Here is a 22189-nt window from a genome sequence, read left to right as displayed (position 1 = left end):
TAGAAAAAGCATTTATTTATAAATAAGTCATTGTGATTCAAGGTAAAAAGGACATAGTGAAGAGTCAGATTTGGCCCTCACGGAGTTCACAGCCTAGCAGAGGCCTAAAGGGCACATAAGACAATAAATAGCTCAGGGGAGCCTGTGGTAGGGCCCAAGGGAGGCTCAGACTGCACACTGTGGCAGCCCAGGCAAGGATGACACATTTACTGAATAATGCAGTGGGGAAAATTCACTGCCTACTGGAGACTGCGCAACTTAATCTGGCCCAAGTAGAAGTATTAAATCCCACTGTCCTGGGGCGGAGGCTGTGCAGTATCAGGGTGGCCTCTGTGGGTCCCATGAGCTACCCAACAGGCAAGCTGCAAGGTTTCTTACCTATGTTTGTAGTTACATGATACCCTGTGGATATCTGAGGGGAGACTAATAACCAGGAGAAACAGATCCAAATAACAAAGGCTTGAAGTAAATATCAGGAGCCTAGGAGTGAGGAACCAGACTTAGGGAGCAGGAGCAGGAGCAGGAGCAGGAGCAGGAGCAGCAGGTTAAATGGCTGGGAGGCTGGTCTGGGTGCACACCAGCAGCAGGAGCCCACTACTTGTGCTTTCTCGTACTTCCAGTGAGAAAGCACTGGATGGTGCTAGATGGATCCATTCTAAGGGTCCAAGGACAGGGCAGGGGGCATCTGGGAGCAAAGGACCACAGCCTCTCCAGGCCTCTAGATTAGTGGCCTTCAGTCTGCCTTCCTGTTTTCTTCACAGCCACCACCACTTGCCCTGCCTTCTCCATTCTACCAACCCGAAAGTGGCTGAAGGGGCTTAGTTAGGATACCAGTATCATGGTATAGGTCCTAATGCCCTGAAGATATTCAGTAATTGGCACAGAGTTGTTGTGGCTAAAGCTGTTTTTGTCTGTCACCTAGAGCAGACATGTTAAGCTAGCTTAGTCACAGGGCTTGGTAGAAACTTATCTGCAGCCTAACCTGCTGCCCTGTGCAGGCCTCTGTCTGCTGCCACATGCTTCGGGAACAGCTCCAGCCTATTATCACTTCTTCACAGCAAGCAACACCTATACCATCTCTCTGGCCTGGGCCTCATGTCTGTGCTACTTTCTCTTCATACACATGCCAGGAATTCTCTGTGGTTTTCTTCATAGCTGCCATCACCCACTGTTTCTCAAATCCTCATTGTGGATGCCTGTCCCCAACTCTCTTTTCTTGCTATTCCTGATATGTGCACATAGACCCTTTGCCTAATAAGGGAATTTCTCACTGAGAAGCAAACATGAGGCAAAAGGGAAGGAGAAACTAAAGATGAGGGCAACTAAAGATGGAAGAGACATCTTCTGAGTATGGTACTGGACATCTGTGGTCCACACTGGCATGTGACTGAAGCCCCTTCCTTGGCTCCCTTCTCAGATGGTCTCAAAGAAGTCTTGATGTTCTCATTCTCCCCACCCTTTAGCCTGATTGTAGAGCTTGGCCACCCTCTCTATCCCCATCTACCTGCAGTACAGTGCTCAGGAAAGCTTTGCTGAACAAGAAGTTTCTACTATTCTAGAGGGGGATGTTCTTTTCATTCTCTCCCCTGCACCACCACTCTGCCCACCCCTATTCCTCCACCTCCTTCCACTTGTCAACTTGGCAGAGGTCCTCCTGACAGTGGGCTTCATATAAAGAAGTAAGTAATCATTATTTCACCCAACAACTGAAGGCTGCATGCCAGGCTAAAATACCCTTTAATAGGCAACGAGGAGCCATAAATTATTTTCAACCAGGGAATGGCAACAGAAAGCATCTTACATTCTGCACAGGCACTCAAGAAATATTTATATAAATGTATGAATGAGTGAGCAAATGATCATAACTGACTACTGGGAAGATGGATAACAGTAAAGATATGAGAAGCCACCCTAAGTCATGGGCTTAAGCCTTATGCTGAAGTAGGTGAAGGTAATCTCTACTTTCCTCCTGTAGGACTCTTCCCCGTTGAAGTGTGCATCCCAGGCTATATGCTGTACCACTAAGACTTGCTCTCTGGGGTCATTTCCTAGCACCACATATACAGGGATGGGGCAAAAGTAGATTTATAGTTGTGAGTATGCAAAATAGAGTTTATTCTTGTATTATTATTTTCCATATGAACAAGGGCAAACCTACTTTTGCCCCACCCTGTATTTAGTTGATAAGTCAGCTTAAGAGGGACAAAAAAGAAATCTCATGACAGAATTTCTCTCACAGTAACAGGCTATAGAGTAAACAATCTAGAATAAGAGTAACCACTCTGATATCATCTCAGAGACCTAGTACTGGCAAAGTTCAGTCCCCAAACTACTAGACAAAGTGTTATCCCCACTTCAAAAATCATGATTTTGGTAGGTCCAAACAGATTTAGTGGTTTGGAGTGTGTGTATGGGGGTGTCCAGAGACCTTCCTAAGGGCGAAGCCTTTTTCCATTGGCAAACAGTGTGGAGGAGCCAGGACATTTTAAGAAAAACAAACTTGGGAAAACCAGCAGCCTGGACAAGCCTTGGGGCAGATAACTCCAGGCACAGTCAAGATGCAACTAAGACAATGACATCATAGCTTCCATCAAACCAACTTAGAGCCCAATATCTACAAACTATCCCCCTAGCTTCATTTATTTTTAAAAAGTTTTTTCCTCTTCTAGCCTCACAAACTGTGAGCTCCTTGAGGGCAGAGACTGGGAAGTTTTGGCCAACGCTTTAAAGCCTAAATTGTGTCATTTTCACATCAGGAACCATCCTAATAAAGAACTTCAGGTTCATCCTTCGTAGAACAATGCCAGCAGAAACAATAAGGACTACTAGTACGCAGCCTCTCACTTTCTACCAAGGATAATGCTTTCTGGGTGAGGACCGGCCGATTGAGTAGAGCTGCAAAGTGGAAGAAGGTAGATGACCTCATTTTTCCTAGTTCCTCCAGCACAGCCTGTAGAGCTCTGAGCATGATTAGAAGGGTATGGATATTTGTTATAAAAAACTGAACAGCCTGACCTGTGGTGGCGCAGTGGATAAAGCGTCGACCTGGAAATGCTGAGGTCGCAGATTCGAAACCCTGGGCTTGCCTGGTCAAGGCACATATGGGAGTTGATGCTTCCTGCTCCTCCCCCCTTCTCTCTCTCTCCTCCCTCTCCCTCTCTGTCTCTCTCTCCTATCTAAAAATAAATAATTAAAAATAAATAAATAAAATTTAAAACAAAACAAAAAAACTGAACAAACCACCCAGATCTTTCTTTGTGCCATGACACCTGCCTATAACCTAACACTTGGATGACTGGTGAGTCATTTGAAAAGATGAGTCCTCTGATTTCCATTTTGAGATCAGTCTTATATATGCAGCCAGGACTTGATGATCATGGAGCACAGAAGCACTCTGCCTTCCCAAGGGATATGAAAGGAGAGCCAATCTTTTTATTTTACAGATGCAGACCTGAGGCCCAGCGAGTTCAAGGTCCCAGAGCCAGTCAGTGGCAGGTTCAGGATTATAACACGGTCTCCTAATTCACACAATTCAGTGCTATTTCCACTGCAGTGGCTATGGCAAAATTTTCATTTTGCTCTCTGAAGAGGTGAAAAAAGGCAGGAAGAAGAATATTAAATTCTGGGATTCCCGGTAGGTTTCAGTAAGCTGTTATACCGGCCTCCATTACCCTGGCTATGGCTGCCTTCCAATAGTTTCCCTTCTATGGAAAGTTGTATCCTAATCCAATTAGTTTTAAATTGGTTCAGAGTTGTTATGAGGGCTGATGCAGTCACCCTGCACATGGCTCAGGATCTCTTGGTCTGTAAACAGGCGGAAGGCAATCTGCTCACACTCCCGCTTGGTCCCACACTCAAACAAACACCCAAACAAGCCCTCCTCCAGAGCAGCCAAATCAGAGTAGCCACTAGGCCCGCAGTGCAAAATCCAGGGTGGGGACCAGCAAGCGGCCTCCAAGGGGGTCCGGTTGAGGTAGATGCCTAGGTTAACCCTCCGTTTCTTACTGGTTGGGTGTGAGTACAAGAGCCATGATTCTGACCGACTCCCAGCTTCCTGCTCCAGCCTCAGAGAACTCTCCAGCAGAGGGCTCTGCTGAACAGTAAGAGCATCTTTGCCAGCAGGGTCCCGGCACTCACGTGGGATCTCCAGGGGCTGGAAACTCACCACACTGCCTTGGCAGCCATGCGGAGGCTCACAGAGCTGTCGGCTCAGGGCTGGCTTCTGAAAGCATTCACCATGGTCAGTGCTGACAGCCTCTGCCCGGCACCTGTTTGGTGTCCGGGCACTGCAATACAACACAGGGTGGCCGGCTCGCCCAGTCACCTCTGCCACTTCGCATTCCACTGTCACCATGGGCTTAATGAGCCTGCCATGGTGCCATGTGACTCCTAGGTCATCACTGTAGATCATCAGGGAATGAGGTCTGGCTTTACATGGTAGCGGGAAGCAAAAGAACCAGTAAGGGATATAGTAGGTATATGCAGGAATGATCAGCCTCCCCGACTGCAGCTGGATGCCATGGCCCGGGCCCACAGCAAACGTGGCCCAGTGCTTCACTTCTGGGCCAATAACCTCCTCAGTCAGGTCCCTCACATCGCTCCACGAACGGCCAGAATCCCGACTGCAGATGAAGCAGAGGCGAGCAGCATTCCTGCCTGACACAATCTGTTGACGCTCAGTGACGTGGCCCCGCACACAAATGAAGAATAGGTACACAGAACCACTCTTCCGCTCCCACACAGGACAGGGGTTCATGGTCCGATGCCCAGGTAGCATGGCTTTCATCAGTGGCGTCAGTGGTCCCCACTAGACAAAAGTAATGGAGAGAGAGCAGGAGTGAGAAACTAGTAGGAAGATATGAGGCTCGTTAAAAACAGAACTTTTCAAAGAGGAGAAATAAATGGTATTGAAATCTATAAAAGTGTTTAGGTCCAAGTAGTCACTGAATTTTCATGTTGTCCCTTCTGTCTAAAACATTCCTCCTCACTTTGTCTAGATGCCCAATTCAGCCCCCAAAACCAACTCAAAAGTCATCTCCTTTCATCTCCTTTATGAAGCCTTCCATGGGATTCCCTCTCATCCTCTAGCAGGCTTCCCCTTTGTACATAAAGAATTATAACAATTATTACCATATTTCCCCATTTATAAGACACACACTTTTTCGAAAAATTTGGAGTCTAAAGACTGGGTGAGTCTTATACAGTGGCTGTGGCATTTCAAATGCCATAGATGGAACTGAGGACAAAACAATATATGAAGATAGTGATTCATCATCAGACACTAATGAGGACAAGCTAATGGATGGGAGTTTCGACAGTGATGAGGAGTTGTATGAATTTTATGATGAATAAAACTTGAGTTCAATAACTTTATGTAATAATTTTTTTTTTTTCAAATTTCGGGCCCCCAAATTAAGGTGCGTCTTATACATGGGGAAATGTGGTACATGATGTTATATTTTTTATGTGAATGGCTTCCTCCCTACACTATGAATCTCTTGAGGGTAGAAATCAAATTATTCTAATTCTGTATCTCCAGCACTCAGCACATGATAGGAGCTACATAAATTTTATTTTTTAAAGACCTCCTCTGCCTCAAAAAAAGGAAGGAAAAAAAGAAGCAAAGGAAGAAACATAAAGCAGAGTGAAAAAACATGGAATTTTTAGGCAAATAAAGAAAAATTTAATGCACTGATTTATTTTCATTCTTCTGCTATCTTGGGGAGGCAATTCGTAACAGTGTCATTAAAAACTCGGGCATGGATATCCTTACCTGGCAGGGGAGATACCATGATCACAAAAACTCAGGCATGGAGTCAGAGATACCTAGTTTAAATCCTGCCTTAATCACCTATCAGGGGACCCAGGGGAAATTATTTAACCCTCCTTTATTTCAGTTTCTTCATCAGTTAAGTGGAGAATATAATAACATGCTCACAGAGTTGTTGTTGCAAGGATAAAATGAGATGATACTAATCAGAGATATCACAAATAAAGAGGCCTAATCTCCTTAATATATTTTAAAAATAATATTAGAAACAATATAAGAAAATTTCCAGAAACCCAATCGAAATGGGCAAAGAGCAAGATCAGACAACTTGCAGAAAGAGAATAAAAATGAAAATATGTTCAACCTCACATATAAAAGAGAAAAGCAATTAAAATTGAGATAGTATTTTTCATCTAACAAATTGGCAAATCATAAACTTTTACAATATTCTTCTTTTGGCAAAAACTGTGAAGCAACAAACACTCTCAAATATGAATTGAAGTCCAAAATAGTTTATCACTTATGTTGGACTTATCGAAATTACACATGCATTTATCTTTTCCCAGCCTGCCCAATTTTGGAAATTTATCGTAAGATATATCTGCTCATCAAACTAAGTGTGTATAAGATTATTCACCCTGGGGGAGATGCAAGATGACAGTGAAGTAAAAAAGTGCAAGTTACGCACACTTCTCAAAACCAAACCAGAACTATAAATAAATTATAGAAAAATCAACTTGAATAAGCAACCTGAAGAGCTGACAAAGACTTACAGAATAAGCCACATCAAGACTGGTAGAGAAGGAAACATGGAAAGGGCTGGCCCCGCACCCACATGTGGTGGCTAAGCATCAAGACAAATATATCAGGTGCAAAAGTACCCTCTGAAAAGCGAGGGGTCTCAGCCTCATGCCGTGCTCCCCAGCCTGGAGCACCAGTGCCAGGAAGAGGAGCTCACATAACATCTGGCTATGAAAATCAGCAGAAACTCCGTCTACCAGATAAATATGAGCGTCTCCTTGTATTTATCCAGGCGCTCTCCTAAAGGTGCAGTACACAAAATCCCATTTGCAGGCACTCAGGTAGAGGCACAGCAACTCAGAGCAAAACGAAATCATACAGGGAGAGCCTCGTAAGGCTTCAAGGAGAGACCTGTAGGAACAGCCACCACTGTCCCTGTGCTCTCTTTCCCATATTGCCCCCAGATGCCATCTTTCTTGAGTCCAGCATTCCCATTCATGCCACGTCAGCCTGTAGGGATGCACTGGCGCCACCCTCCCAACTCGCTGTGGCCGCACCCTGTCAAGCTCATGCCCTGTGGAGGAGTCTTTTGCCTGAGGCCAGCTTGGGCCTGCAGTGCAGACTTTCCTGGAAGGCTCTCAAGAAGGTCTATTTCCTGCCCCCCAAAATAAACAGACACCCTGACCAGTGCTATGCCCCCACCCTCCACACAGTCAAAATTTAATCTGTGTTATCCTCATGAACTCTAGTGGCCTCATCCTGAATACTCCTGAGTCCCCACCTCACCACAAAGGTCTGTAGGCCCCAAGCAGGTGGTAGCTGGCCTTGTGTACCCTGAGACTTTTGCTGAGTGGCCTCAGACCCAGCACTGGTGCTAAGTTTGAATCTCTATCAACCTGGTTAATACCACTCACCCCTACTGGGTGACTCACTGAAAACCTCTGTTGGGCAAGTAAATTTGTAAAATGTGATTTTTGTTTGCTCACTTTGTTAAAAATGGCATTGCCCAGGTGAAACTGCTAATTACCTTCCTGCTTGGGAAGGACCATTGTTATGCTACTGTGTGCTAGTGGAGGGGTCTTTGTGGGCCCACATAGTTTTTAAGGAGGAAGAAAGAGAAGAGGAAGAAGAAACCAAGATGGAAGGAAAGGAGAGAGAAGCCAGTTTTGCAGAGTAAGAAGCCATGTTGGCAGATGGGGAACCAGAGGTGACTAAGATTGGTGGTGGTGGGGCCTTTGATTCTAGGAAAATCCGGATGTGTCAGTGGCTTTGGGAGCCCTGAATGGAAAGGGAAATGTTTTCCCCTCTGTGTGTTTCTCACTGGCCAGGTGCAAGGCTAGAATAAAGGAATGGCCCACCATTTTTTGGCCCAGCTGTTTCTTTACCGTCTGTCCAAATTCAGTGAGAACCTGCACTGAATGGCTGCGACCCTTGGCCTTACAACCTCCCTCATGCAATTCAATCAGTTACTGAGCCTAACAGGCAGCCAGCAAATGGAGGAGGATCTTGGGGTGCCTTGGGCCTTTTGCCAACCTGCCCACAGGCACAGTGCTGGTGCAAACCGGCCTTGGTGTGCAACCTGGCACCTCCCATGTATACTCAGACCCATCAGAGGCAGCCACAAACTGTGGATCACTTTGTAGCTCCTAATTGGTAGCTCAGAGTCCAGCACTGGCAGCATCTGACATTGACCTATACCTGAGTCCCTCTAAAGATGCCCCAAAACCAATACACACAATGGTGAGCTTCAGACAACATCAGAACATGACTCAATTAGCACCACATGCAGCACATCCAAAGGGAGATCTTGGCAGGCACCAGACTGCACTGGGACAAATTTCATTTCATGGGGTCAGCCCCTGTGCTGCACAGTAGCTCATACACTGTGGTCAGGGTCAACCTCACCCACAAACAGGAAATCAGCAATCAAGACTAAACTATAACAGAAAGATTCGCATAACCCACACAAAAGACAGCCCTGGAGCACTTAACTCAGGTGATCAGTTTGTGCCATTGAGCCCCACAGAACAACTACTACCTAAGGCCACTCTACCAAGACTGGAACACATAGCAAATCTACCTAATACACACAAACAAATACACAGAGGCAGCCAAAAAAATATGCCCCAAATTAAAGAAAAGAAAAAATCTCCAGAAAAATAACTAAGTGAAAAGGAAGCAAGCAGGCCCTGGCTGGTTTGCTCAGTGGTCGAGTGTCAGCCTGGAGTGTATAAGTCCCAGGTTTGATTCCCCAGGCCAGGGCACACAGGAGAAGTGTCCATCTGCTTCTCCACCCTTCCCTCTCCTTTGCCTCTCTCTTCCCCTCTCACAGCCAAGGCTCCACTGGAGCAAAGCTGGCCTGGGCACTGAGGATGGCTCCATGACCTCCACCTCAGGCACTAGAATGGCTCTGGTTGCAACAGAGCAATGCCCCAGATGGGCAGAGCATTGCCCCCTAGTGGGCATGCCAGTGGATCCTGGATGGGCACATGAGGGAGTCTGTCTCTCTGCCTCCCTGCTTCTCAGTTCAGAAAAATACAAAAAAAGGAAGCAAGCAGATACAGAGTTCAAAACAATGCATATAAGGATGCTCAAAGAGCTTAGGGGAAGAATGGATAAACTCAGAACTTAAAGAGATACTAAACATTTAAAAAGGACATACATAACATTAAAAATAACCAGTCAGAAATCAAGAAAACAATATCTGAAGTGAAAAATATACTAAAAGGAATCAATAGCAAAGATTAGATGAATAAGAGGATCAAAACAGTGATTTGGAAGATAGGGAGCAGAAAACACCCAATCAGAGCAGCAAAACAAAAAAGAATTAAAAAAATATGATGATAGTTTAAGGAACCACTGCGCTAATACCAAGCATAACCCTATTCACATTATAAGGGTACCAGAAGGAGAACAGAGACAGCGAGAGTCTGGGAGCGTATCTGAAGAAATAATGACTAAAACTTCCCTAATCTGGTGAAGGAAAAGACACATAATACAGAGAGCCCCAAACAAGATGAACCCAAAGAGGCCCACACCAAGACACATCAAAATTAAATGCCAAAGGTTAGAGACAAAGAGTGAATCTTAAAAGCAGCAAGAGAAAGATAGTTATCTACAAGGGTACTCACAGCAGACTGTCAGCAGATTTCTCAACAGAAACATTTCAGGCCAGAAAGGATTGGCACAAAATATTCAAAGTGATGAAAAGCAATATTCAAAGTAATGAAAAGCAAGAACCTACAGCCAAGACTATTCTACCCAGCAAGGCTATCATTCAAAATTGAAGGTGAAATAAAGAGCTTTTAGCCAATCAGAAAAAGACAAGAGCTATGTCATTGCCTTTGTATGTAATCTAATGAACAAAATGAATCAACAAGCAAAACAGGGACTCAGAGATAGAAGGCTAACAGTTGTTGGCGTGGTACTTGGTGAGGGGGGTGAAGGGATTGAATAAAAAATGGAAAAAAAAAAAAAAGAAAAACTCATGGACATTGACCAACAGTGTGGTGATGGCTGGGGGGAGGGGGGGGACAGTACAGGTAGATGGAGGGAGGTATGAGGGGATAAATGGTGATGAATGGAGACTTAACTTGGGGTGGTGAACACACAATACAGATAATGTGCTGTAAAATTGTGCACCTGAAAGCTGTATAACTTTGTTAACAGTATCACCCAATACAGTCAATGAAAAGGGGGGGGGGGAGTTGTAGTACATATACAATGGAACATTATTTGGCCATAAAAAATGACATCTTAACACTTGCAAAGCATGGATGAATCTAGAGGGTATTATGCTATGTCAAATAAGTTAGTCAGAGAAAGACAAATACTATATGATTTCACTTATAAGTGGAATCTAAAGAACAAAATAAATGAACAAACAAAACTGAAACAGAGGCCCTGGCCGGTTGGCTCACCGGTAGAGCGTCGGCCTGGTGTGCGGGGGACCCGGGTTCGATTCCCGGCCAGGGCACATAGGAGAAGCGCCCATTTGCTTCTCCACCCCCCCTCCCCCTCCTTCCTCTCTGTCTCTCTCTTCCCCTCCCGCAGCCAAGGCTCCATTGGAGCAAAGATGGCCCGGGTGCTGGGGATGGCTCCTTGGCCTCTGCCCCAGGCGCTAGAGTGGCTCTGGTCGCGGCAGAGCGACCCCCAGGAGGGGCAGAGCATCACCCCCTGGTGGGCAGAGCGTCGCCCCTGGTGGGCGTGCCGGGTGGATCCCGGTCGGGTGCATGCGGGAGTCTGTCTGACTGTCTCTCCCCGTTTCCAGCTTCAAAAAAAAAAAAAAAAAAACTGAAACAGACTCATAGACACAAAGAACAAACTGATGGCTGCCAGAGGGGAGAAGAGTTGGAGGACTAGGTGAAAAGGTGAAGGGATTAAGTCAGTAGTATAAATCAGTAGTTACAAAATAGTCACAGGCATGTAAAGTACAGCATAGGGATTATAGTCAATAATATTGTAATAACAATGTATGGTGCCAGGTGGGTACTGGAGATACTGGGGGGAACACTTTGTAACACATTTGATTGTCTAACCACTAACGTTGCACACCTGAAACTAATATAAAATAATATTGAAAGTGAACTGTAAAAAAAGGTTACTTGTAGCATTGCTTAAAACAACAAAATATTGCAGACAACCCAAATATTCACCAATAGGGGACCAGTTAAATGAGCACATAATGCAAGGGGTTTAAAAAGAAAAAAAAAAAGCATAGTCTTGAATATATGGCTATGGAAAGATGTCCCTAATATATTGTTAAGTGAACAAAGCAAAATACACAATATTGTATGTGGTATGCTACTCCCATAAGAAATGTGGAGAAAAGGGACTTTCAATTACAACAAACTAGGTAATTTGAACCAACTCTTCTACTGAGAACTAGGATACATAGACTATTAAAACAAAAACATGTTTGAAAGCACCAGGGAGCAAACAAGGCAATGAAGAATCATAGGCCAAGAACGAGAACAGTTCATTGAGAGTTTGGCCTGATATTTCAAGTCCCTTTCCCCCTCCGAGCATCTCTATGGTTCTAAAAGAGGTAAAAAGGCTGAGAAGCTGAGCAATTCCTGACAGACCTGTGGGGCTAGGAAGTTAAAAAAAAAAAAAGCCCTGGTAAACTGTCATGCTTTGAGGAGTAGGGGTGAAACTGAAGTAGACCAGCCCTCACAACCACCACTCTGGAATACTGGCTGGCATTAGCTATTGAAGCGAGACATCAACATACCCTAAGATCCAGTAATTCCATTTATAGATATAAATCCAACATATACATGCACACAGTACTGGAAAACACATATGAAAATATTCAGAGCAGGATTATCTATACACATAACAGCTAACTCAAATATGCAACAACAGTAGAAAGAATGGAATGGAATACTATATAACAATGAAAATGAACAATCACAGCTGTACACCCAAATTGTATTAACCTCAAGACTGTAAAATTGAACAAAAGAAGTTAAACATAAAGAATATATAGAGCCCTGGCCGGTTGGCTCAGCGATAGAGCGTCGGCCTGGCGTGCGGGGGACCCGGGTTCGATTCCCAGCCAGGGCACATAGGAGAAGCGCCCATTTGCTTCTCCACCCCCCCCTCCTTCCTCTCTGTCTCTCTCTTCCCCTCCCGCAGCCAAGGCTCCATTGGAGCAAAGATGGCCCGGGTGCTGGGGATGGCTCCTTGGCCTCTGCCCCAGGCGCTAGAGTGGCTCTGGTCGCAGCAGAGCGACGCCCCGGAAGGGCAGAGCATTGCCCCCTGGTGGGCAGAGCATCGCCCCTGGTGGGTGTGCCGGGTGGATCCTGGTCGGGCGCATGCGGGAGTCTGTCTGACTGTCTCTCCCCATTTCCAGCTTCAGAAAAATACAAAAAAAAAAAAAAAAAAAAAGAATAGAGTATATGATTATCTAACCACAATGCTGTACACCTGAAACTAATACAAAATACTGAATATGAACTATAATTAAGAAAAAAAATTCATGAATTAAAAACAAAACTAAACTCAAGAGCTATAAATCCGGACAGGGATGACCTCTGGGAAGGAGAGGGGAGGCAAAGGAGAAGCCTCCAAGGTGCTAGCAATATTCTACTTTTGAGTTGAATGGTGAATTCACAAATGTTGGCTGTCAATTTGGATCTGACATTTATGTTATGTCTTATGTTTTCACATTAAAAAGTTTTAAAAGAGAGTATTAATGGTATGTACTTGTATTTCTTTGTTTCTGTATGAAGAACTAGAAGAATACATAAAAACCAACAGTGAGTTCCTATAGGAGGTAGAAAATTGAGAATGGGAGATATACCTTTTTATACTGTTTTTATTTTTCAGTTATATAAATGTGTTAACTGGGCAAAACAAAAAATAAGTTTTAAATTTTTAATTCTCCTATGAATGGGCAAAACATATTATTAAGCAAAGCTCAGATCATAGATACTCAAAATCATAAGGACCTAGTGCTAACTCCCAACCTACATAAGATTCTCTTCTAAGTTTTCTGGTTAAAGACCATTCCATCTCTCCTTAAACTAGTCTAAGGACAGAGAACTCGTATCTCTGGGGCAGCCCATTCTATAGCAAAATGCCTTGTGCACTGTAAACACTTCAAACATATGTACCAAAATCAACGTGATTACTGGTTAGGAGCCTGCTTTTCTCCACAAAGCTCTCCCAGATTGCCAATTAATGGAAGACTGTGCTTGACCAGGCAGTGGCACAGTGGATAGAGTGTCAGACTGGGACATGAAGGACCCAGGCTCAAAACCCCAAGGTCGCCGGCTTAGCGCAGGGTCGCTGGCTTAAGCGTGGGATCATAGACATGACCCCATAGTCACTGGCTTGAGCCCAAAGGTGGCTGGCTTGAAGCCCAAGGTTGCTGGCTTGAGCAAGGGGTCACTCACTCTACTGTAGTCCCCAGTCAAGGCACATATGAGAAAGTAATCACTAAACAACTAAGGTGCCGCAACAAAGAATTGATGCTTCTCATCTCTCTCCCTTTCTGTCCCACTCTCTGACTCTTTCTCTATCTCTGTCAAAAAAAGAAAAGACTGCTTCCAAAATCCTCCCAAATGGCACTGTTACTCTCTGGAAACTCTCTATGCATAAGAAGTTCATATCACTGTCTGACTGCGTTTTAAACTCCTGGAGGCAGGACCTCAGCTGTGACTCTCAGGGACTCAAGATCCAGAAGGCCACTAGCGGGAGGGACAGCCAGACCTGCCTTGAGGAGAGGAAAGGCACCCCAGAGCAGATTCCAGGGCCTCGCAGCCTCCCTCAGAGAGAGGAAACAAAGCACTGTGGCTGGCAGAGAAGGAAAAGACCATTTCTGGATGTGGAGAATCCAGGGAGAAGCCTTTGATTCCGCTCGCCTTCAACCCACTCACTTTGAGAATCAGCTTAAATGCCATGGCCCACACAATAGCTTCTCTGATCCTCAAATGCACTTGACCTTCTTCTAAGAATATCCCCCACCCTGAGTAGACTTGCCTTGTGACACTTCCTGGATCTTGTGTGGGTTTTGGACACCTACATCTGTGCACAGCTCTGCTTTCTTACTGCAGTTAAGTTGTGCAAATTCTATGCAAAGAGAGGCCAGAATCTGTCGACTTTTTTATCGCTTCCCTCCACACATCCACCCTAACTTCATGCTTGGAACATAGTAGTGTTCAATAAATGCTGTGTAAGGAAAGAAAGAACGAAGAGAGGAAAGAAGAAAGAAGGGAAGAAGAAAGAAAGAAAGGAGGGAGAGAAGAACAAAAGGGAAGAGGGAAAGGAGTGATCACAGAAATGCTCTCAGGTAGAAACAACATATAAACAATGCCCAGAGGCTCCTCTCCCTCCCAAGTGCCAAGAAGGGGCCTGGGGAGCAGATGTAATTTTCTACTGTTGCTCTGGGGATAGAGCCCTTCTCCTCTGCACCCTGTGTGAAAACCAACACTTTATGGATAGCACTGAATGTGTGCTTCCAATGAGAAGTAATTTGTCTACATACCACCCTGAATGCAACCGATCTCATTTGATCTCAGAAGCTAAGCAGGATTGGGTCTGGTTAGTACTTGGATGGGAGAAATAACTCATCTGCTGCAAACTCATTTAGATGATTAAGATTACCCAGATCAAGAACCTTGAGCAGGATCCAGTAAGATATAAGAAACCCATTAGCACTGCTACTCCCTTTAGGAACAGGAGGGAAAACAATTACCGGGCAGGCTAGTCATTGGGAAGTCAGAAGCTCAGCCATCCTTTGTAACTGAGAGGAGAACATGATCTGGGCCACATATGTCTAAAATAAAGTTGACATGAAGCTAGAATAAACAGGACACTAAGATGAAAGCGTTAGAATCCAAATGATCTCAACCAGCTGCAGCAATGGAATATAAACATACTTGATGAAGCTTAAACAAGTCTGGGCTTAAAAATCTGGATGGATAAACATAATTAAAGAACAACAAATATAATGGCCAACAAGCATATGAAAAGATATTCAACATGGTTAATAAGTAGGAAAGTGCAAATCAAAACTACAATATCACCTCATATTCATGAGGATGACTACTATAAAAAAACACAAAATAGCCTGACCAGGCAGTGGCGCAGTGGATAGAGCGTCAAACTGGGATGCCGAGGACCCAGGTTCGAGACCCTGAGGTCGCCAGCTTGAGCGTGGGCTCACCTGGTTTGAGCAAAGCTCACCAGCTTGGACCCAAGGTCACTGGCTCGAGCAAGGGGCTACTCGGTCTGCTGTAGCCCCACGGTCAAGGCACATATGAGAAAGCAATCAATGAACAACTAAAAAACCGCAACGAAGAATTGATGTTTTTCATCTCTCTCCCTTCCTGTCTATATGTCCCTATCTACCCCTCTCTCTGACTGTCTCTGCCACACACAAAAAAAAGATATTAAAAATCAAATTACCATATGACCCAGTAATTCCACTTCTAGGTATATATGCAAACAATTTAAGGCAATGTCTTGAAGAGATATTTGCACATCATGTTCATAGAACATTATTCACAACAGAGAAAAGGATAAGAAAAACAAAATAGATACAATGGAATATTATTCAGCCTTTAAAAAGAAGAAAATTCTGCCACATGCTACAACATGAACCTTAAGGATATTATTCTAAATCAGCAATTGTCAACCTTTTCATCTCATGGCACATATAAACTAATTACTAAAATTTAGCAGCACATCAAAAAATATATTTTTTGCCAATCTAACAAAAAAGAAAAAGCTGTAATTTTGATCCATTCACTTCAGATGGCTATTGTGATTTTTTTAATTTGACAGTCTAAGGGAAAAGAGGTCAGGGCCTGTGACTAGTCAGGTATTGCATGTTTTAAAAATTCTTACAGCATACTAGTTGAAAATTGCTGTTTTAAATGAAATAACCCAATCACAAAAAGATAAACACTGCATGATCCTACTAATATGAGATACCTAAAGTAATCAAACTCATAGAAAAAAATAGAATAGTGGCTGGGGTGGGGGAATGAGGAGTTCAATGTGTATAGAACTGCAATCATGCCCAATGACAAAGTTTTAAAAACAGTTCTACAATGTGCACAGAGTTAACAATACCATAATGTACATTTAAAATGATTAAGATGGACAATTTTTTAAGGTATATTTTACCGCAATTAGAAGTGTTTTAAGAAAAAAAAGAACAAAGAAAAAAACAACTAGGAGGTTTTAACTGACCAATTCCTTAATATTAGTCAACTGTGTTATGCAGGATCAAAAAAGGAAATGCTCCTTTCCCTTAGGATGCATGAAAAGGATACAAGATGGGACAGCCCCCTCACTGCTGGGGTGGCTCTATCTTTGGGGTCCGAAGTTCCAATCTGAGTACCATTCTTTGAAACAGGACACTGATATCCCAGCCCAGACCTAAGGAGAGTAATCAGTTTTCAATGGCCCAGAAACCAAATTCAGACTGTGGCCTAAGACACTAAAAGAAATAAAGTTGTTGAGCCAAAAAAAATATAAGACTCACAGGGCATGAACAACACTTTCAGGTACATCACAGGGCAGTTTCAGCAGAAGGGACTTTATTACAGATTGACCACCCCAGAAGGCAGAATAAGACCAACAGGAAATTATAGAAGAGTATAGATCATCTCATCCCCTCAAAAAAGTTAACAGCTGCCACAGGATTAAGTTCCTCATACGAGGAGCTGTGTAAGCAGACCCATTATAGAAGATGACTCGTGTTGAGTTCCTACGATTGCTATTATTACATTTTGCAGATGATGAAAGAGTCAAGTATCCAAGGTCACACAGCCAATAAATGGTAGGTCTTGCCTGACTTCAAAGCCATGCCCTTAACCACTAAGCTATTAGCAGCTACCAATGGAATACAGAGGACTTCCATACTTGGAATGAGGTTGGGCTGATGATTCTTCTAATTGCAAGATTCTACAACTGAGTAAATCAGAGAGTAAAAATGAGTAAGGTATAAGGTAGGAAGAAGAGCAGGAGTAGTAGAATGACTGTTGTTATCCTACACCCTCAACCTGTCATCTGCTTGTTGTGGTCTTGAATGAGTTAACTACCTCTTGGAGCACCAGGATCCATCATCAGTGACCCTAGGCCAACAGTGTTTACATTCCTGGGTGACTTACACAGATAAAAGAATGTGAATGAAAAATACACGTGAGCCATGGAGGCCTCTAGAGTCAGAGACTAAGTCTAAAACCTGCTCCTACTCCTTTTTTTAAAAAAAAATTATTTATTAATTTTAGAGAGAGAGGAAGAGAGAGAGAGACAGAAACATCAATCTGTATGTGCCCTGACCGGGTTACCAAAATGGCAACTTCTGCATATTGGGATGATGCTAGTCTAACCAACCCAGCTATCCGGCCAGGGCTCTACTCCTTTGTTATAGCTGTGTGATCTTGAGCAAGTGACAAGCTCTCTGAATCTCAGTGTCTTCATCTTTAAATGTAAAATAAGACTGACAACAATTCCTATGTCAGAGTGGTTGAGAGGATTCATGTGCTCCTGGCGCACAGTAAGTATTCAGTAAGTGAGAGGCATTGCTTTTGTTGTTTTTTCCTTCTCGGCTCCCACCCAGAGCTTTTCCTGCACTGATAGGAAAATGCAGTCACTGCATGCTCTGAACAAATGTGGAGAGAAACGGAGGCTCAGGACCAGATCTGCGATGAGGAGTCACCTGTACCGACTGCCCAGTCCTCAACCCTCGCCTCAGCACCAGGTGGAGAGCATCCTCATCCCTGCAGGTAGAGCGCTTCTCTGCAAAGGCCAGGAAGGTGTGGGTTGGGGGTATGTAGAGCAGGGCTGGGATCCGGTAGGTAATCCCTCTCTCGTCTTCCTGCTGGAACAGAGGTCTGCTGAAGGAGCACGACGTCACTTCTTCCATGACCTCTGCAAGAATAGGAAGCAGCTAAATGTATATCCATATCCAAACGCTGGCATGCATGTAAGTTCTGTTGTATCGTTCCATTTCTGGAGATCACTGAGAGGCAGAGATGTACTGAAATGTTTATTTTTTTAATGCCAAAATAACATCATGGTCTCAACAATACAAAGCGAGCAATATGCATTCTGGTTTAACATATCCTTCCAGGCTTTGTGAGAATCCTATGCAGCCTGTGTCAAGTGGATCTCTCCAAAGATTCTGCATGTGCTTCTGCCAGGCACCCAGGGATATTATTAGCCCAGATGGCTTCTAATGTCAATTTCTTGGCTTGGAGTTTTAAGGGCATTCTGGTAAAATAAATATAAACCCAAATCCATATGCGGGAATGCCTGTTTGCCTATGTTTAAGAATTCTCTGAAGAAACTTTTCCCTCTACTGGAGCCTGGGATAAAAGGCGATCTCTTTTGTCATCTTTGCATCAGTAGCAAGATTTTTCCCCTAGTCCACCCATGAGAAGGTGTAGATTTTCAAAGGATGTGACTTCACGCAGGGATCTCAGTGCCAACCAGAGTGTAACCCATGCAGGTCCACAGTTTCATTCAATGTAACAGCAGGTCTATTAAAGACCAAGCTGCTAGCTAGGTAAGTAAGACCAGCAAACTTCCAGAGCAGCTGAGGTCAAGTTAAAGGGGTTTTAATGCTCTGGTTTACAGTTTACTCTTGGTTTTTAGGCTCCTGGGGATTTTACTTTCTTGAAAATTCAGCTATAAAAAGACTTTGTTACATTTTATCCACCATTTTACAGGTTAGATAGCAAGCCCTAATCCTGAAAATGGAAGTCTCCAGGCACATTTCTCAAAGAGAATCAGGTGTTCTACTTCTCAAGGCCCAAAAAGCGAATCAGTCAGTCAGTCCAGCCAGAACAAGGCTTAAAATTCTTTTTCTCTTTTCCTCTCTCAGCTCTCATTCACGCCCTATCTTACAAATCATTCGTAAAAATTATTAAACTGTAAGAACGAGGCCTGTAAGACTATATTCATTTATTTAATCAATATTTCCGGGTGGCTGCTCCAAGTCAGGCCATAAAGTAGTTACAAAGAAGACAGAAACCAGAGGTCCCTGCCCTCAAGAAAGGCACATCCTCGTAAAGGAAACAGACATAAACATGGACAATTACACATCATGTAACAAATGCTACCTTAAAGGTAAACCAGGAGAGCATGTAGGAAAACAGAAATGGGCACATCAAGGTAGCAGAGGATTTTCAGAGAGGTAACAACTGAGCCATGGGAGCTCCTGTCTAATATTGTCCTTATACTCTGTGTCTGGAATATTCTTCTTTCAGATAGCCACAGATCTCACTCCCTCACCTCCCCAGCTCTGTTCAAACGCCATCCAATCCAAGGCCTTCCCTGAAAACTCTCCTGCACTCCTCATCCCCTTTCCCTGCTCTTACCATCCACATATTGTATTTAATATATAGTACAAAACAGACACTCTGCAAAGGACAGGGATACTGTATGTATGTCTTCTTCTCTGCTATATACCTCTACACCTAGAACCATGCCTGCCAACTGATAAACACCTGACTAGTATTTGTTGAATGGGTGAGCTGGATCTTAAAAGATGAATAGTGGGTAAGCCAACTGAAAGAGAGGGGCAGAGAGGTAACGTGAAAAGCCTACATGAAGAAAACAGTGACGTATGGGGAATCTCAGTAGTCCAGTATAACTATCCCAGTCAAAAGCTATGAGGAGAGATGGGACTGAAGGGGTCAGCAGAGTACAGATCCTGGGAAGCTTTGATGCCTTATTAAGTATTTATCCCACAGATAGGAAGGCACATAAGAGTTTCTGGCAGAAGAATGGCATCATCCAGTGTGCATTTTAGACCAATTTCTCAGGTGGCCTTGTGGGCAAGGGGAAATTTACACTGCTTTTGGCTGCATTCTCCTAGTGTTAACCAAGACAAATTTTCATCAGTAGCATATGAATAATTCATTTAGTCACCATTTCTAACTTAAGGAGAACCATGACTCACTATCATGAGAGGTGTGTGTGTGTGTGTGGGGGGTGATCTCCTGAGTTCAGAAGAAAAACCTCCCCTCACTCCAGTTCTGGGCTCTCAATAGCTGAATTTAAAAGCATGGGTGAAGTTCTTCTTTACACAATACTAGAACTTCTTTCCCTCCCCCAAATCAGGCTCTCCTGTTAGGGAGGATCAGGCTTTCTTTTAAGTAAAAATCAGTCCCTAAGCCAATCTGGTTAAAGGTTAAGAACATAGGATTTGGACCAGGCCAGGACTACATGACTTTGGGCATGTTATTTAACTTCTGTATGCTTCAGAATCCTCATTTATAAAATTCAATAGAGTGGTTGACAGAATTAAGTTAAAAAGTTTAAGTGGCTGGTACAGGACCCATGACATACTATAATATGAGCTCAATATATGAGTTATTATTTTTAGATAGTCAATCATTGCATATTCTAGTTTTATTCCTTGAAATCTGTGAATGAAAATGATGATGAAATGCAATTCCCCTTCTTAAAACATTTAAACCCCTCTGCACCTCTGGCAGTGATCATATTCTAAACTCTTATCACCTGACACTTCAATTATGAATTAATTCCAACACTATTAATCATCACCCAACACATGATGATTAGTTAACATCAAAACAATAATTCTCTCAGTGATAAGAACGGAGCATAGGATAGGCAGAGTGGGGAGGAAGGACTAAGGAAAGGGAGAGGACGTAGAGAGAGCACCAAAGGAGAAGCACAACATATCATATGGGACCCAACTGGTGTCCCAGCTCTATTTCTTTATCGTGTAACTTTGTGCTAGTCACTTCATCTCTCTAGGTCTTGGATTCCTTACTTGTAAAATGGGCCTAATAATTATACCAACCTAAGATGATCCATAAGAAGGACCATTGGAAAGTGCTTTATAAACTTTAAAGCACCTTAATTAAAAGTCTTTACTATAAAATTTGATGTCTTCACAATTTCATTTATGACTTTGTTATCACTACAACAATTAGTCATTAATCATTAACTTTTGTTATGATTATGCTGATTATGTTGATGCCAGTGTAAACACAGATGATGGCTCTGGCATTGACATCCAGATTATTTCACAAAAACCATAAACTGAGAAGAATGAGGCACAGTTCTGCCGTAGAGTTATTCACTTTAGCAGAGAACTCATATTAATTGCTGCTCCTTTCAACCAAGTCTTCCCTGTTCTCTTACTGGGAAAGAGGATGGTGTGGCATGGACTTTGAAATGGAATTGGCTTTGCTATTTACCAGCAAATTGCTTTACTTATGAGCCCATTTTCTCACTTGTAATGGAGATAATAACACCTATTTCTCAGGCTGTAAGACCAATATAATTCTACAGACTCCTAGTTAATACAATGCAGCTGGCAGCCTCCAGTGAACCCAGGAAGGAGACGTCCTTATCTCACTTATTCACTCCTAAACAACTAGCATTTAAGGAGCACCCATCATATGTTAAGCTTTTGGAGATCCTGTAGTCCCAACCCTTCTCATGGTACCGATTGAGATCCATGCAGAGGAATAAATTTATGTAAGGCCACTCAATGGGTCATTAGCAAAACCTGGACCAGGACCCAGGTCTCCTAGTCAGTTACAACTCAAAGCTCTCTGCGGCCCACAAACCCCTTTCTAGCAAGAAGGGTTTTCCCAGTCTCCGTTCCCTTTGATCTCTAAAATACTAATTCTCGGATTTAAGTTTGGCCTCAGTGGAAGGAAAATAAAAACGTAACTAGCCAAGAATACTCTCCGGCTGTCTGAGTTGCTAACCGATTGAGTTGGCTCTGACTTAACCGTCTTACGACTGGAGTTCCTAAGACTAGCTGGTGCTGCCGAACTCGTCCCCACATCACACTGCCCCACTTTTCCGTGGGGTGGGGGTGCCGGGAGTCTCCAGTCTCCCAGACCCGCTCACCTGCGTGGGACCCCGGTTCCTCCATCTCTCTCCAGGCAGAGCTGAGCGCAGAGGCAGGCTCTCGTCTTGGACACCGGCGCCTGGGAGAATAACCGAGGCTGGGGAGAGGGAGGCCGGAGAAAAAGGCTGCTTACACGAAAATCATCAAAAGTGAAGAAAGAGGGAGACAGAGACATCAAGAGGTCGGGAGGCCGACCCACCCGGGACGCGGAGCCCCAGCAGGCGAGGAAGGGGAGCGGAGACGCGCGGAGGACACACAGCTGTTACGACCGCCGGTTGGCCGAGGCCCGGAGTCAGCCCCGCCCCCTCGCTGCCACC

The 22189-nt window shown here is 43.8% G+C and overlaps 1 protein-coding gene across 1 annotated transcript; it reads right to left on the bottom strand.

Moving 5' to 3' along the window:
* Nucleotides 1-297: 297 nt before the first annotated feature.
* On the bottom strand, nt 298-22189 carry NEU3 (neuraminidase 3). Its single transcript, XM_066368623.1, is given in 4 exon segments — nt 298-3747; nt 3749-4807; nt 17691-17902; nt 21872-22189. Coding segments are annotated over 4 exon segments (1428 nt in total). The 5' UTR covers nt 21897-22189; the 3' UTR covers nt 298-3615.

Source organism: Saccopteryx leptura, chromosome 1, assembly GCF_036850995.1.
Source record: "Saccopteryx leptura isolate mSacLep1 chromosome 1, mSacLep1_pri_phased_curated, whole genome shotgun sequence".
In the NCBI taxonomy this organism is placed as follows: domain Eukaryota; kingdom Metazoa; phylum Chordata; class Mammalia; order Chiroptera; family Emballonuridae; genus Saccopteryx; species Saccopteryx leptura.
The sequence above is the reverse complement of the archived record's forward strand: the minus strand, read 5'-3'. Positions and strand labels throughout refer to the sequence as shown.